Here is a 16,342-nt window from a genome sequence, read left to right as displayed (position 1 = left end):
TCAGTTTAACAATTCACGCACTCTGGTCTCACCCCTCAAGGCACTCGCAGCTTTCCAGCCATGTCTGCCCCATGACCTACGTGAGGCTTTGGAGGGACAACTAGACACAAACCACAACAAGGTTCTGATGGTCTCTTTACTGTTAGAACAGTGAAAAATCCTTCCATATGTCTGGCTCATGTAGTATGTGGTAATGTGGAACAACTCTCACCTGACCCAATCATAGGTTTTGAAAAACAGCTTGCTTGTAGGACTGAGTAGAGGGTAGAAGAAGATTCGAGCATCTAATGGGGTTTGCAAGAAGGCGTTGGTGGCTACCAAGTAATTTTAATATCTGTCCTGTGAAGACTGCAGAGCCAGCACCGTGGGCGCAATCTGGATGCCCCAATACCCAGATGGAAGGACAGGAGTGCATGTCAGGAAAGTCATCAGGGTGGGCTGAGACCAGAAGACCATTGTGCAGAAAGTATAGCGAAAGCAGGTGTAGAGGAGATCCTAGAGATCAGACATTGCAGCTCATTTCCTTGTAAATTGTTCAATTTTATCCACTGGCTAACACATGGTCAATAATATCTGTTAACGCATGAAAATTTAAGTGACTTTGCTAAAATTTGTTTATAATTTGCTGCTTTCTCTTGGGGGCGTTTTGTGGTTGAATTTCCCTTGTGATCATTCTTGCCTTGAGGCATCATAAAGGTATCCTATGTATCTTACATAGTTATTATTTAATGATAGGCCCATCCAGAGATTTAGATGTGTTTTTTCTTTCATTTTTGCAAACTGGAACTCTAAAAAGTACTCTCCATTGCTTAGAAAGAGTTAGACACTATGCCAGGCACTCCTAGCAGTACTTTCCTGCATTTGGTTTCCTGTTGCATGAAGTCAATTAATTTTGTAGATGAATAGATTTAATGTTTATTATGATATAATGTTTATTATTCACTGGGCACTTGCATAATCTCTTGAATATCTCTTATACTCCTTAGAATAGACCAAATAATACATTTAGCATTGTAAAAAACAATTTGTATTAACAGCAATTAGAAGACCTGTATTTGACTTTCCACTCTATCCTCTATTGAGGAAATATGGATAAATTTCAAAGCTTTAATTTCTTCTTTTGTAAAATGGGTACAATAATACCTGCTATTGTGTGAGTTAAAAATTAAAGTATAGAACACCCTTATCATTAAAATGTTGAGACTGACTCTTACAATCCTGCCCACAAATTAGAGTAGGCTTCCTGATGGGGTGGGATTTCAGATCATTTTCCAAATGAATGAAGGCAGGTGGCAGCGCTGGCAGATGGTTAGTAGGTGTCTATTGCTGGCATGGGGGACCATGAAGAGACGAATGGAGGCTGAAGTAGGAGGAGGAACAGAGGGAGCCAAGATGAGGCTGGCTGGGCTGGTGCCTCAGCAAGTTCTGAGCATGTAAGGAACGCAGGAGCATTTGTCTTGGGCCCTTCAGTGTTTGGAGGTTAACTGTCCGTGTGCATCTACAAATCTCAGGGCTCAGCTTCGTGGACGCCAGTGTGTGGCTGTGATTGGGGCACAACTCTATGACTTTCTTCTCTGTATGTCTTTTCTTCATTTTTCTTGTCTTTTTCTCTTTTCATATTTTCAGTAAAGCTAAAACTTGGAGCTTGGTCACATTTCACATTGTCTTCATTCAGCAGTTTAGAAACTGCAGCACTAAGCAGAGCCCTGCTGGCAGAGATGACTGTCTAGAGGGAGAATGGGAGACTCAAAGAAAGTCATAAGAGAGAGAGGAGGTGCTGCAACTAATACCGCAGAAATACAAACGATCATAAGATGCTGTTTTGAACAATTATACCTCAACAAATTGGATAATTTAGAGGAAATGAGTAAATTTATGGATGCATGCAACCTATCAAAACTGAGTCAGAAAATTAGAAAATGTGAGCGGACTAATAGTGACTAAGGCTGACTTAGTAATCAAAAAGCTCCTAACAGAGGAAAACTCATAACTTGAGGTCTTCATTACTGTATCCTATGAAACCCTTAAGGGATTAATGCCAGCTCCTGTCAAACTCTTTCAAAACTTTGAAATAATGGTTAGAAGTTAAAGGAACACTTCCAAACTAATTAATTGTACGAGACCAGCATTACCCTCATATCAACCAAGGACACTATAAGAAAGGAAAATTGCAGTCCAATGTTCTTTATTTTTGGTACAGAGGACTGAATTTAGGACTTTGTGCTTTCCAGGCAGGCTCCCAATCTGCTGAGCTATCTCCCTGCCCCAAACAGTCCAGTATTTTAAGGAACAAATGCAAGAAACAACAATCCTGAATGAAAGAGTATAAAACAAACTCAACCACACATAAAAATTCTACATGATCAAGTAGAATTCATTCCTGGGATGCCACTATAGTTCAATATTCACAAGTCAGTAAATATGATATGCCCCATTGACTGACTAAAGGTTAAAAATGATACTATCATTTCAACAGATGTATGAAATGCATTTTTGCAAAATTCAACATTCTTTCATGATAAAAACTCTCAGTATGTTGCATGGAGGAAATACATCTCAGTCTAATGAAAACAATTAGGGCAACCTCACAGCTAACATTGTTCTTAATGGAAAAAAGCTGGAAACTTTTCCTCTAAGATCCTGTTATGGCTTTTATCTAGATGTCCTCCTAAAGCCTCATGAAGTCAGAGGTGAGACTTTGGAAGTGGCTGTATCGTGAGTGTGTGACACTGTGTTCTAGGTTCACTGACAGGGTTAGCACAGTTCTGGGTGTGGACAGTGAGAAGGCCCAACCCAGGTGTGGGTGGCACCAGTCAGTGAGTCTGGATGGGGGAAAGGAAAAGGGAGGCGCCCCAGGGCTGCTTCCTGCCTGCTGCGCCGTGGACTGCTTCTCCGCTGCCATGGCTGTCTGCCACACTGCCTTTCCTTGGAGCCAGCTGACTGGGGACTGAAATCTCTATAAACTGTGAGCTAAAATGAAGCTTTCCTTCTTTAACTTGTGTGTGTTGGATATTTATCCCAGCAATGAGAAAGTAACCAAAATAAGTCTGAAACAGACAACAGTGTCTACTCCTGCCAGTGCTATTCAATGTAGTACTGGAAGTTTGAGGCAGGACATTTAGGAAAGGAAAAGGCAATTGAACCAGAGATTGAGAAGTCAAGTTGTCTCTGTTTGAAGATGGCATGATCTTCTATGCAGAAAACCCTAAAGACGCCACCACAGCAATGTTAAAACTAATTTTAAAACAGTGAATTTTCAGACTAAAATTAATGTAAAAATTAGTAGCACTTGTGTACATTAAAATGAACTATCTGAAAAAAACATTTAAATACCATTTTATAGTAGACCCAAGCCTGTAAAAATACTTAGTAATAAATTTCACCAATGAGGTAAAAAAAACTTTGTACTGGAAATTGTGCATCACTGATGAAAGAAATTAAAACAACAAATGAAAAGATATTTCATTCAGGGGTCAGAAAAATTCATTTTTTAAAGTGTTCATACCACTCAATACCATCTACCAGTTCAATGAAATTTTTATCAAAGTTCCAATGACATTTTTTCACAGAAACAAATTCTGAAGTTTTATAACCACCAAAGACCCTGAATGGATAAACCAATCTTAAAAAAGAATAAAACTAGCTGTATTTCACTTTCTAATTTCCCTATATAGAATGGGGAGAAATATTTGCTGATATCTGATAAGGGGTTAATAGCCAAAATAAATACATCAGGAACTCATGAAACTTTATAGCGAGAAGTCCAAATAATCCAATTAAATATGAGCAAAGGACCTCAATAGATATTTTTCCAAAGAACTAAAACTTGACTGTGTATTAACTTCTTGTACAGCAATTAACCACTAAGAAGAATATATGCAGTGTATTATTTGTTGAAACTGTACTTCCAGTTGGATTTGAAACTGTCTCATTGCTATCTGTTTATCAATAAAACTTTGAAAAAAAAATAAAAGTATTAGACCAAGTGTCAAGTAAAAAAAAATAGTCACTTAAAGAATTAAAAAAAAAGTTATCAAACATCACTCATCATAGAAAAATACAATTCTAAACCACATTGACATACTACCACCTCACATGTATCAGAATGGATATCATGGAAATGACAAGAGCTGGGCGTGGTTGTCCATGCATGCAATCCCAACACTTGGGAGGCAGAGGCAGGAGGCCTGCATGAGTTCAAGGCTGACCGGGGCTACATAATGCATTCTAGGCCAACTGAAGTAATAGTGAGACCTTGCCTCAAAAACAGAAAAACCAAAACCAAAACAGAAATATAACTAAAAAACCTAGATGAGATCACCTGTGCTGGTGAGGATGTGGACAAGCTGAAGCCCTTGTGTACTATTGCTGTAAAGGTGAATCAGTATGTGCATTATGGGAAAGATTATAGAAGGACCCCAAAAAGTTAAAAACGAAGCTGTACGATCCAGTAATCTCACTAGTGGGTATATATGTGAAATAAATTAAATAAGCACCGTGTCCCCATATTCATTGCAGTGTTGTTCACAATAGTTAGATGTGGAACCGATCTATGTATTGATAGATGAATGGATGCAATGTGGTACATACACACAGTAGCATGTTATTCAGCCATAGGAAGAGGGCAATAGAGCCATCTGAAGCAATACAGATGAAACCCGAAGGCAGCATGCATTGTGAACTAGGGCAGACAGAGAAGGGCGAACATGGATGACCTCATATATATGTGGACTCTAAAAAATCATGCATAGAAACAGTGGGCTTAGTGGCATTTTTCCGTGGTCTGGGAGGTGGGAGAACGTGGAGCTTGTTGGCCAAGGTCATCAAGTTTTAGTTAAATGAGTAAGTCCTGGGATCTGCTGTGCACCATGGTGACGTTGATAGTGATGCCTGCTGCATGCTTGAAGTTTGCTGAGGTAGTGAATATCACATCAATGTGGCCCATTCTATACCTTAATGTATGTGCACTGTTTGTCAGTTATACACTGATAGAGCTAAGAAGTAGTGAAGTCATTTAAAATCTAAAAGGTTAGATAAATGAAAGCACCCTTCAGAAACCTAGAGCAGAATGTACTGTATGAGACAAATAGTTGTTTTTTGGAAGGGTTGCTTTTCTCACAAGGGCTACATATTACATAACATTTTTTTCTTGACTTCAGATATTAGGAATTTGTGCTTTTATTTGTTGGAATAAAGAACATGGCATGGATTATTTCTTAAGCAGCCAAACACCTTTGCATGGAGAAGAGATTCAGGGTGCCTGTCGGTACCTACCTGAGGCATGTGCTGTGCAGTTCAGGTGAACCATGCAGGCAAACCCCTCGTCTAGCTTCTCTTTGACCTCTTGACGGTGACCAGCACCTTGGTTTGTGGCCTAGATGACATTTTCCTTTTCAAGGTTGCATCTCATGAACCATCTTTTTTTCTTCTTGGTTCTTTGGGATGATTCTATAGCTTTTGCCTCTACCTACCAACATATTTACATCTTTCTTGTCCTAAAAATGACTAACTCAACTCTTATATTACTTATCTTTCTATCTCCTTTTTCATAAACCTTTGAAATAATCTCACAGGTTATATTGCTTTTTTTGCTCTTGCCGTTTTCTCTTACATCTCTTGTACTTTGGGTCTTCTCCTATCATCATGTTTTCAAAGACCGGCGGTGAAGCCCTGTTTGCTGCGTGAGTTTGTGTCCTGGATTGGTGGCCCTGAACTCATGAGAACAATGTACAGTGCAATGTAACTCACTGGGTTCAAGTATCCTGGGTTTAAATTTTAATTTTTTTTCCTTTATTTTGTTTATTTGTTGTTGTTGATACAGGGTCTGGCTACCCAGCTCAGACTTGTAGTGATCCTCCTGTTTCAGCCTCTCCACTGCTGGGATTGCAGGTTTGAACCACTACACCCGGTTTTGGGGCAATACTATGCTCCCGAGGTTCCAGGGCTGGAACCACATGTGGTACTGGGCATCAAACTAAGGTCCTTGTGTTTGACAGGCAGGCACTTAGACTACTGAGCTATCTCCCCAACCCCACTGTGTTTAAATTTTAGCTTGTTGACTACCTCAACATTCATGGGCACTTAACTACTATTTTGTGACCATGTAATGGTCAAAAAAATAACTGCATCTAACAAAATTGCTATGAAGATTGTATAGGATATATAAAATCAGTGTAGAATTTTTAGTATTTTTGTATTCTTTGTAAAGGTGATATTTTAAAGTATTCTGTGCTTAGGAAGCAAAGGGTCAAAGGAGTATCATGGAAGTGTAGATGAATGCAACAGACCAAATTGCTCCCCCACAAAGACGTATTGAATCTCTAATTCTTGCTACCTGTGAATCTGAACTTACTGAGAAAGATCTAACAAGAGTGAGGCAACATGAGGTTCTGTTGGAGTACAGCAGCCTTAGATTCAATGATGGCTCTCTTATTTGAGAGGTTAGGGACACGAAGGGGTGATGCAGATGATGCAGAAAAGGGTCCAGAGAGACACTGTGGAAAGCATGGACCACCACGTGTGGGCTGCCATCACCTGAGAGAAAGAGGGAAGGGGCATACCCCCAGAGTGCCAGGAGGAGCAGGGCCACACTGGCCTCTTGGCTTCGCCCTCCAGCTTGCAGAATGGTGAGAGAACCAAGTGGTGTTGTTCCAGACAGTGGTTGGCGTGTGACAGACTTGGCATGTTGTTAGCCAAGTCTCCAGAGACTGATACAATTATCAGGACTAATAGGGGAAAGTGATAGAAAAAAAACCATGGTGAATCTGTCAATGTAGGGGGTTTTGGTGCCTTTCAGAAGCCTTTGTACTGATCTGGCTGAGGGAGTCTAAAAGGAACAAAGGAATCTATCAGGCTCTGGAGAAAAGGTGACTACCGATGGGGTCTGTTATGGTTTGTGTTTAGTTGCCCCCCACAAAGTCTTAAGTAAATCTTGGGGCAGACTGCTAGAGTTTGTGATTAACTCATGATCCCCTGGGATTATGGGTATGAGTGCTGCTGAGATTATGGGTGTGAGTGCTGCTGAGATTATGGGTGTGAGTGCTATACCCGACCTGAGGTGGATAGTCTAAATGAAACTTAAGGGAGACAGACTTGTGCTCCGCGGCCATTGTCACTGTTACTTCTCCCTTTTGCTCCCTGCTCTTTGCTGCCACCATGAAAGGTTGCTCTCTGGCATGTGCCATCTGCCTTGGAGCCAGCTGAGTGTGGACTGAAACCTCCACTAACTGTGAGCTAAATCACCTTTCCTTCCTTCATTTTGGGTGTCAGGAACTTGTCCCAGCGATGAGACAAGCAAACGCCATGTCCTTCCTGGGGGAAGAGCCACGTTTCTTGTAGCAGTTATTGTACATTACCTAATCATCAATGTGTAAAGCGTGTCCACGCATGATTTTATTCAGTTCCCTTCACTTTTCTCTGTCACTGATGCCGCAGCTATGGCTGGCCTCACGGCACCACAGTCTGCACTATGGCTTCCAGGTTTTTCTTCATGGTAAGGTTGACGGTGACAGTCTTTCTAATTCTGCATGTTTTAACTCCAACTGTAAATATTTAAAGGAATAGGTAGGTTTAGTTACTTCTCTTGTTAGATGCTTATAAAATATAGTAAATAAGGAGACGAAGACAACACAAGGAAGTCTTAGGTGTGCACAGCCTCAATAACCACTCAGGGAGAGAAGATAGCCAGAAACGTAAGCCTGCTGTTTTCTATTTTCTCCAAGAAGAAAATAGTCCATATTTCTTTTCCAAGAGTAACTTGGAGTAACTAAAACTGTTTTTTTAAAAGAAAGATCTTCTAAATAATAAACACAGAATATTCTTGCAATAATGTTTATGGTAGTTTCTTTTTCTCCGATAATTGAACAATAACTGGGACATTTTCAATATGTGCTAATTTAAATGAAACCAACCTAGAAGCAGCAGAAAGGATGTAGGAAAGCTGTGTAACCATGGTGTTCAAAGTACATACGAAACATTGACAATATAGACTTTTTAATAAGGAAAGAAACAAGACAAAATGAGAAAAACATTTAAATGTCAGTTTTGAGTAGGTAGATCAGAAAGACTCCTTCAATATTTTTAAGAAAAATAATATAAAAATTGAAACTATGTGTTTCATCCAGCTTTTCAACAAACATTTTAGGAAAATTAAAGTAGTACTTTTTTAAAATTGGGGATCAAACTCAGGACCTTGCACTTCCAGGCCAGCGTTAATGCTCTGAGCTGTCTGTCCAGCACACACACACTGGTGCTTTCTTAGTGAGGGAGAATGCGGGAGAGAAGGCAGCTCTCTCACCGAGCTGTACCATGAGCCCCTCTGTGTCTCTCTGAAGCCAGAGTAGCTCTTAACCCTTGGAGTTCAGCGGGTCTTTCAGCACGATGCCCACACCACACTCAGCACTGCTTAGAAAGGGCCAGAGTCACAAAATAGGAGACAACTGTCTTGACGAGAAAGGAAACCTACATGAAGCAGGCAAGACCCACCAATGTTCTGGATGACCCGTAAGATCTAAAGTATAAGCCTTCTCTAGGGACTCAGAGAATGGATTTACATTTCTCTCTGGGGGTTGATTGTAGCAAAATTTTCTATAGTAGTTGACTTTTTTATTTTTCTACCAGGACCAGGGTGCACTGGAAGTGTGCTCCACTGAGGCAAGGGAGCTTATTAAGCTTGAGAGAGAAGAGAGCTTGGCGTTCATTAGCTGCACAGTTCACTTTTCCTCTGTGCTTCCCACGTAGAATTCTCAATCCCAAATGTCACAACAATTATCCCTTTGCTATTTCTTACATCTTCTTAAACTTGCCAGGCAAACAAGATGACAAAACATTATTTGAAAAAAATAGTCTCCATTTGGTGTCATTTTTCAGTCCTATTAGAATTAATTTTTCAAGCTAAGTTTCAGAGCTGTTTTGGTACATGCGACACGGAGCCTGTGAGAATGCACACATCACCGTCTCATGGAGAAGAGCGCAGGCAGGTACATGATAGAACTTCGGAGCTGACCTAAGTGGACACAGAGAAAAAGGGCCGCGAAGCCCCGCCCCCACGGTGCTGCTGGGAGGGGCGGCCTGACTAGGACATCGGAGCAGCCAGAAGTGTCATCATGCGACGCTCACCCAACAGGAGAGCGGGTCTGGAAGAGCGTGAGACAAGCAATGGCAGGGCAGTCATTGTTCTCAAGAGATGTTCAGGAAAAAGCGTTGTTGAATACTATTCTTAAAGAATTGCTCCCTGTATGGACAAACGGGTGAATATGCCCTAGAGATGATTTACAAGACATGCCATTCAGTGACAGCAGCAGGGAGAATTACACATGCTCCCACCCCTCACGTGTTGAAGGCTTGATTCTGGGTGGCAGCTGTGCTCCCAGATGGGGCTTTTGGAAGTGACTGGACCACAAGGGGTCTGACCTCATCGACAGACGTGGCCAGCGGTGGCTAATGGCCTGTCGGCGGCGGTGGTGGACGTGCAGCAGGTGTGCCTTAGCTGGAGCACGTGTGTCCTGGTGGGCCCTGGACAGCCGCCCTTGAGCCTGGCCCTGCTGGCGCTCTCTGCAGCCTGCTCAGCACAAGGCCAGTGCCCTTGCTGTACCACACAGCCCGTGCCAGGACGTTCTGACTCACCGCAGGCTCAAAGCAGCGCCATCGGGGACAATGGACTGAAGCCCCCGCAGCCGCGGGCTGAGCAGCTTCTTCTGCTGTCAGCTGGCTTTCTCAGGTGTTTTGTCAGCGGGAAAGAGCTGACCAACGCAGTGTTCCACGAGCATGTACACACACATGTACACGCGTGTACACATACGCGTGCTTTGTTAATTAAAAATAAATGTTGGAGAGATAATTCCATACATATGTGGGATAAAAGTAGGGGCTAGGTGAGAGGGGTCAGAGCCAGAAAGTAGACTTTTTTTATAGAATGTGTTTTATATCTTTCATTTGGAATCACTAATATCTAGTGTAATTTTAAAATTAAGTTTTAAAGAAGTAACCTTTGAAGGTGAAAGGAAAATAAAACAGATGAACCTTGAAGTAAAGATGATATTACTACCCAACCAGGCACTCTTCCAAGTAACTTTAAGACCCAGTAATTTGACTGTATAATCTGATTAGAGTACACAGTAATCGTTTAGTTGATAGTGTTGATCCAGATAATCTGACTGCTCTCTGTGTAGCAGGCATAAAGTACATAAGTAATCGTGTGTGTAGCACTAAGGTCCACTTTGTAGTTTTTAGGGATTGTGCAAAGACTAACAACAAAAGGGTATGGACAAAAATCTGCCAGGCAAGAAGGCATGACAGACAAAGATGAAGGTCAGCACTCTGACAACGAAAGCTACTGAAGCCCAAAGGCCTAGCTGAGATAAGGGACACTGTGACATGAAAAGTCACATTTGATGTGGTACAGTACACCAGAGCACACACCAGCCACTTCTGTGAAACAGATCTGCCAGGACTTGACAGACTCCTCTAATAATAAGATAATCAGATCCATGAGTCCTACTTTAAGGAGGGTAAAGCAGAGCAAAAGTCAGAGATTAGACTAAGAGGCTAACTTTGTAATACATACAATACAGTAGATTTTTTTGTTTCAATGTTAAACATTTTACTATGTTAATGGAGAATATTTCCTCTCTTCAGATTCACATGAAATTATTAAAAATTTGCATCCGAGCAGGAACACTTGTAGGGCTTTTTAAATACAGATATTTCAGTTTTACCTTAGGAACGTATGATTCTTAAGTCTGAGAAGCTGCTCAAGTTATTCTGCTCTTCATCAACATCTGAATTTCACTGACAAAACACAGACTCAACACCACACGTTGGCACTCTCTTGAGTTTCGCAAGTGAACTGAGCGACGTGTTGGATGCTGACACCGTTTCAAATCACTCCAGAGCTTTACGACCATCCCTGACTTTGCTGTGCCAGGTTCATTTAACTGTCCTTTGAATATTGTTTCAATAAATGTGTCTGTGTGTGGTGAACAAGTTATGCCTTGTTGGTGATTTATGTCTAACGCTAAGCTATCTTTCAGGTGAATTATCTATTTTATGACACAATTGTTGACTTTTTTACTAACTTGTCTAGATTCACAGTAAATAAAATTTGTGCTCACAATTTTGACACAAAAAATAGAGGTAAATACATGAAAACTGACCTCCTTCCTGCCTGTCATGTGAATCCTGTTCTTCTATAGCTTTACCTGTTGTGTGTTGTACTCTTTGAAGTTGTGTCAAGTTGACTGGACTTTGTGTTTAAAACTGGCAGAGTTTCTACAACTGGAAATTTTAAGCAACCTCGCTGAACCCTGAAGGTTTTCTTTTGTCCGTCAGTTCTAGCGTTTGGTATGGTTCCAGCCGATGCTTACGGAGTGGAAAGGCTTTGCTCGTCGCTAGCTGTCTCGTTGCCTGCAGTTGCCACAGAAGGCAAATCCATGTTGCCAGATCTTCAGGCTGCTGGAGAACTCAGCCGCTGCTTGCCTTCCTTGGAACTTCGTGGATGACGGCACCTCGTGGGTAGCACCACGTGCCTGCTTCCCAGCATCACCCAGATACGCTGGGTGCTGAGAGTTAAGTGTCGCTTCTCTAACAGGTGTTCACTTTGCTATTTCTAGAATGCTTACATCTAACACAACAAGAGAAGGTCATAAAGATCCTGTCTGTTTTGGCTTTTTTGACCCCAATATAAAATGAATTTTTTTTTCACTTTTGTCATTGCATTTTTTATTAACTTAAAGAGAATAGAAAAATAATAGATAAGACAATAGAAATGATACACAATTTAAAGGAACCAAGATGAAAGGTGTCCACAATGGTTGCTATATTGCACATTGTCACCATAAAATGGATTGAGCACTTAAAAGTTGACACTCTTTCAACAGGCATCCTTGGGTATTTACCCTAGGGATGGCTGTCGAGAGGGACTTCCCAGGCTGCACCTTAGCAGAGAAGCACATCTGCTTTGTGGTCAGCAGTGTGGCCCCGGCTTCGCGTTTGAAATCGCGTAGTGTCATTATTCTCATTTATTCCCACATTTGCTTTATGAAAATAATCTGTCGTGTTATGCACATTGCCATATGTGAAATGTCTGAGGAGCTTGCCGGTCACCCTCCAGCACTGCAACGAGCTGCTGGAACAGAGAAAACTTCACCGTGGCCGCAGCCTTGGCCACTTCGCGCCACGGTTAGTTCGCTCCCTTGCTTTGGGCCCTTGGCAAGAAAAGCGCACCAGGGCGGGAACCTGCGCTGCGCCGGACTGTTCACCTCACGGTTAAAGAGCAGAAGGAAAGAGCAAATGTGGGGCTCTGCAGCTCCCTCGCGGGCGGGCGCATCCCAGGCGACCAGGGCCTCGCGCTAGGCTCCGCCTCTCCAAGCTTCGACGCCTCACGGCAGCGCCAACCAGGGACCAGAGCTGGTGGCTCCCGGGTGTGTCCGAACTGCAGCCCCGCAGGCAGGAAGGCCTGGTTGGCGGGGGCGCTGCAGGCTGAAGAGGACTTGTCCGAAAACGCTTATAAACGTGTAATATATGCTTGTAGTCCTGACTGTAGGAAGCTGAGACAGGAGGATCAAAAGTTTGGGGCCGTCCTGGAAAACTGAGTGAGATTCTTTTACAATAAGAATTTAAAAGCATGATGAAGTAGCTCAGCTCTCCCTGGGTTCAATCTCCACTACACTGAATTCTGCTAAGGTATAGGATACAAAAGGACATCCTAATATTCTATGAACACTCGGGTGTATATTATGGAGTAGAATAACTAGCTAGTAAGTGCATCTCATAATTGTGTCGTTAAAATTCCAGTAAATCAAGAATATGCACCCATAACACTGTTTCTTAGCTTTCATTTTTACTTAACTATTCTTTTATCATATATATGTGTATATATATATATATACATATATATTATGTAATAGTAAGAAAGCTATCTCTTTTTTTAAATAGTCTTTAGCATAATCCAAGAAGGTCCAAACCACCACCCACAGGCTCAACATGCCTTATACACAGTCAGGCTTACAATGTATTTGTTGATTGTTTCAAAGATAGAGTATTGGCCACCATGCAAGTGTATATTATTTTCCATTTCTTCCTGTATTTTTGTGAAAAGTATTCTTTGTTTTCAATGAACTGTACCAGTAGTGGCCACAAAGGAGCATTTGGCATGTCCGGAGGAGGAGTATAATTCTCTTCACTCTGAGACAAAGTTGCTGCTAAGGTCGCCAGATGCTGCCCATGTTGAGCCTAAAACAAGCAGCAAGAGCATCAGTTTAAGTTGCATTTGTGTTTGAAGTTTGATTTGCCACAGACTAGGGTTTTCAACAGAAATTGGTGGCAGAGAGGTTGCATTCTTATTTGCATGATAAAATGTAAAAAATAGTATTTAATAGTCACCTGAAAATGCCCAGGTTTTGGGGGGAGTATTCTGCCTCTGTCAGTGAATTGCATCTTCCCCATCTGCGAAGATACAGGATACCAAAAGGCATCCTAATAGTCTATGAACACTCGTCTGTATATTATAGAGTAGAATAACTAGCTAGTAAGTGCATCTCATAATTGTGTCATTAAAATTCCAGTAAATCAAGAATATTCACCCATAACACTCTGTCTTAGTTTTCATTTTTTATTTATTTATTCTTTGTGGTACCAGGGATTGAACTCAGGACCCTGTGCTTACCTTCCATTTTTACTTGACCATTCTTTTGCCATTTCTATCTTAAAGATGTTACTTCTTTTTTATTTTTTATTTATTTATTTTTTTTTTTGGGTACAATGGGCTTTATTGATGGTGTGCAAGGGCAGCGAGCCAGGGATCCCAAGGCCCTTCCCCTTCTAGGGGGCCTAGGATGGAAGCTGTGAGGGGGAGATTCTCAGTATCGGGGCTGAGTAGGGCAGTGACGACTTCTACAGCGTGGCCTCTCCATCCCTCTGGTCTCACTGGGCTGTGGTGGTGGGGGCCACTTACTCCTTGGAGGCCATGTGGACCATGAGGTCCACCACCCTGTTGCTGTAGCCGAACTCATTGTCATACCAGGAAATGAGCTTCACAAAGTGATCATTCAGGGCAATGCCAGCCCCAGCATCAAAGGTGGAAGAGTGGCTGTCACTGTTGAAGTCGCAAGACACAACCTGGTCCTCAGTGTAGCCCAGGATGCCTTTGAGGGGACCATCTGAGGCCTGCTTCACCACCTTCTTGATGTCGTCGTATTTAGCCGCTTTCTCCAAGCGACAGGTCAGATCCACCACCGACACATTGGGAGTGAGCACATGGAAGGCCATGCCTGTGAGCTTCCCGTTCAGCTCTGGGATGACCTTGCCCACAGCCTTGGCAGCACCAGTGGATGCAGGGATGATGTTCTGGGCAGCCCCACGGCCATCACGCCACAGCTTCCCAGAGGGGCCGTCCACAGTCTTCTGGGTGGCAGTGATGGCGTGCACTGTGGTCATGAGTCCCTCCACAATGCCAAAGTTGTCATGGATGACCTTTGCCAGTGGGGCTAAACAGTTGGTGGTACAGGAAGCATTGCTGACGATCTTGAGGGAGTTGTCGTACTTTTCGTGATTCACACCCATCACAAACATGGGGGCATCGGCAGAAGGGGCAGAGATGATGACCCTTTTGGCACCACCCTTCAGGTGAGCCCCAGCCTTCTCCATGGTAGTGAAGACACCAGTGGACTCCACTACATACTCAGCGCCAGCATCACCCCACTTGATGTTGGTGGGATCTCGCTCTTGGAAGGTGGTGATAGCCTTTCCGTTGATTGAGAGCTTCCCGTTCTCAGCCTTGACAGTGCCATTGAACCTGCCATGGGTGGAATCGTACTGGAACATGTAGACCATGTAGTTGAGGTCAATAAAAGGGTCATTGATGGCCACAACCTCGACCTTGCCAGAGAGAATAGCAGCCCTGGTGACCAGGCGTCCAATACGGCCAAATCCGTTCACTCCGACCTTCACCATCTTGTCTGGATCGCTGCTGGCTGTTCGGGAAGATCTGCTATCCGTGGACGCACGGGAGCGCACAGGAGCAGAGAGCCTATTTTTTTAATTTATTTATTTTTATGTATTTAGTACAAGGTCTACAGAGTCTTACTACATAGATTGGACTTGTGGTGATTCTCCTGTTTTCAGCCTCCCAAGTACTGAGATTACAGGTGCGCACCAGCACACCCAATCTCAATCACTGTCTCATCGTGCTCCAGGGGTGAGGCTGGCACAGCAAGCTGGGAATTGAACCCCAGCCTCTATACTGTGCCTAAGCAGGTGCTTTAATTCGCTGAACTATTTGGCTAGTCCTTCTTTTTTAGTTTTTTAAACAAATTTTAAAGAGAGTACAAACTAGAACTAAAACAAAGAAATTACAAGTGATATGGATTTTAACTTAACAAACTAATATAAATTTCACAGTATTTGTTGTAATACATAGTGTCTTCCAACCAGTTATTCATATTACCAGATATATGCATATAAAATCGGAAGAAGAAAGAAAAGATGACAGAACTATCTAAGAAATTAAGAAGAGAAAAAGTACAAAGAGTTAAAAGAAAGAAAAAAAAAAGGAGACGCAGCAAGTTCTGCCTGAGTGCGCCCCGTGGACTCTGATGCGCAGGCTCCGGTGTAGCAGCTCCTGCTGTTGGGCCTGCTGCCTGGAGCTTCATTCCCCTGCTCACCATGTAGCCTGAGGTGGTCACACTCATTCTTCCTGGGTGGGCTTCCGGGAGCCCCCTGACACTTGCATGTTCTTTATATCTGCCTATATTACATGATGGTGTAGTACAAAAAATGCAACTTTATAATTCTAGGGTGAAGCACTAGTTAGCCACAACATTAGAAGTTCTGGTTGGAGGGGCTGGAGAGATAGTTCAGCAGACTGAGAGCCTGCTTTGGCAAGCACGGGGGCCAGGGTTCAATCTCAGGTTCCGTATGCCATGCTGGCCCCGCCCTGGGATTGAGCTGAGCTGGTGACAGAGTCTGGGCGTGGTGGCACATGCCTGTAATCCCAATGCTGGGGAGGCTGAAAACAGGAGAATCACTAAGAGTCCGAGCTGCACAGCGAGACCCTGTACCAAATACATAAATGGGGGAAAGAAGTTCTGGTTTAGTAAATACTTGAACAATTTCAGTACTTATGCAGATGGTTTCATTAGCTCTTGAGGCTTCATTACATCACGGTTTGTCTCCATTTTTCTCTCTTTATTTCTAGAATCTGGGTGACAGCATTCATTTCCTTCACTGCTTTTACTTAGCCAGGAAGGTAGGTTGGTGCAAACTTGAATTTGCTGTTATTAACTTGCAGCTATTGCTCACCCTCGGTGGATGCCCAGCCCCTGAGCACCTTATGCTGTAATAAATG

At 42.7% G+C, this 16,342-nt stretch overlaps 1 protein-coding gene across 1 annotated transcript; it reads right to left on the bottom strand.

Annotated features, from left to right (window-relative positions):
* Positions 1-13,751: 13,751 nt before the first annotated feature.
* LOC101584551 (glyceraldehyde-3-phosphate dehydrogenase-like) lies at positions 13,752-14,996 on the bottom strand. Its single transcript, XM_004633371.3, has one exon. The coding sequence runs from the start codon at positions 14,947-14,949 to the stop codon at positions 13,948-13,950; it is 1,002 nt and encodes a 333-aa protein (XP_004633428.1). The 5' UTR covers positions 14,950-14,996; the 3' UTR covers positions 13,752-13,947.
* Positions 14,997-16,342: the final 1,346 nt, after the last annotated feature.

This window comes from Octodon degus, unplaced genomic scaffold (assembly GCF_000260255.1).
Source record: "Octodon degus isolate 3935 unplaced genomic scaffold, OctDeg1.0 scaffold00054, whole genome shotgun sequence".
NCBI lineage: Eukaryota > Metazoa > Chordata > Mammalia > Rodentia > Octodontidae > Octodon > Octodon degus.
Note: the sequence above shows the minus strand (reverse complement) of the source record. Positions and strands in the feature narration are given on the sequence as shown.